This window comes from Aplysia californica, unplaced genomic scaffold (genome assembly GCF_000002075.1).
Source record: "Aplysia californica isolate F4 #8 unplaced genomic scaffold, AplCal3.0 scaffold00655, whole genome shotgun sequence".
In the NCBI taxonomy this organism is placed as follows: domain Eukaryota; kingdom Metazoa; phylum Mollusca; class Gastropoda; order Aplysiida; family Aplysiidae; genus Aplysia; species Aplysia californica.
In genome coordinates this window covers 9733-11107 of record NW_004797925.1, presented here as the reverse complement: position 1 = coordinate 11107, position 1375 = coordinate 9733, and the positions used below count along the sequence as shown (strand labels likewise).

The window sequence follows — 1375 nt, the reverse complement described above, 5'->3', positions numbered from 1 at the left end:
CCACGTTGTATCACCGACCAAAGTCCCCGCGACGACATTGTATCACCGACCAAAGTCCCCGCGACGACATTGTATCACCGGCCAAAGTCCCCGCGACGACGGACAGACCCCGGCTACGTCTGCTCCTCAAAGTCTCCCTTCTTGAGCTGGTGCTGGAACACAAACCTCTCGTCCTCCAGCACCGGAATGTTGAGCTTCCTGGCGCACAGACCCGTCACGTACACGTCATCCAGCCAGATAGACTTGAGGCGGAGCGTGGCCTCGTACAGCAGCCGGACAGTGGTCAGCGGGTAGCCGATCAGGCCGCCCAGGACGTAGGGCGGGAAGGTGGTCTCCGGGTACTCCTCTTCCGACAGGTGCCACTTGTTGTTGGAGCGCGCGGGCACGTCGTTCACCATCCGCTTGCCGATCACGAAGTTGGCGTTCTGCTTGTGAACGCGCCGCATGACCGAGATGAGGTCGGTGACCGTCACGTTCACGTCATCGTCCGTGCGGATGACGTGTTCAGCGTTCGGGCAGAAGTCGATCGCCCAGCGCAGCATGGCTAGCGCTTTCTGTAAGATGTTCTTGTACTTATCTTCAAACCTCACCAGCACGATGTCGCCGTAGGTCGTGGATTCCGTCCTGATCTCCTCCAAAACTTTACCCGTCGGGTCCTCGGAAGGGAGGCCGACGAAAAACAAAAGCGCTGCGTTGTTGTGCTTGTCTTTCACGTACAGCCCCCTGTTGCTGCTTCGCACCGCTTGCCGGCGCTCAAAATACTCGGGGGCGGAAGGCGACACAAACAGCGTCTCCACGGCGCGCTGGGCGCATGCGCCGGAGGAGTCTATGAGGAAGTCGGGGTTGTGCGGGTTGACGATGGGGAGGGAGAGGAACTCTCTCACGGGGTCAGGGAGAGCGGGCACCGTCTGGCTGTACTGAGCCGACTTGAGGGCGCCTAGGAAACAGTTGAGGAGGACGTCTGTCTTGTTCTCGTCCACCCGCCCCTGGAAGGTCAGCTCATTGGCGCACGTGCGGAACACGTCCTTGACCTTGCCGCGGTGCGGGCTCTCGGCCCTGAGCAGGTCTGTAAGTAATACGGCGTCTCCGAGCGGGGTTAGGTCGGCCTGTTGTTGTTGCTGTTGCTGCGAGGACTCCACGTGGAAGGCTGTGCGGAGGGCCACGAGGAAGGAGAGGAAGCTGAAGGCGGCGGTGAAGGCAAGCAGTTTGAGGGTACATCGGCGGGGGAGGAATACGGCCATGGTCCCAGCTGAGGAGGGGATGGAAAGAAGGACAAATAGAGTGTGAACGAGAAAACCAGACTATCTTTAAGGGGAAAAAACAACAACCACTCTCTCTCTCTCTTTCTCTCTCTCTCTCTCTCTCTCTCTCTCTC

General features: G+C 59.3%; 1 protein-coding gene across 1 annotated transcript; it reads right to left on the bottom strand.

Annotated features, from left to right (window-relative positions):
- Window positions 1–6: 6 nt before the first annotated feature.
- On the bottom strand, window positions 7–1251 carry LOC101846687 (beta-1,3-galactosyltransferase 1; the record flags this gene model as incomplete). Its single annotated transcript, XM_005108048.3, is given in 1 exon segment — window positions 7–1251. A coding segment is annotated over 1 exon segment (1128 nt). The 3' UTR covers window positions 7–113.
- Between the last annotated feature and the right edge of the window lie 124 nt (window positions 1252–1375).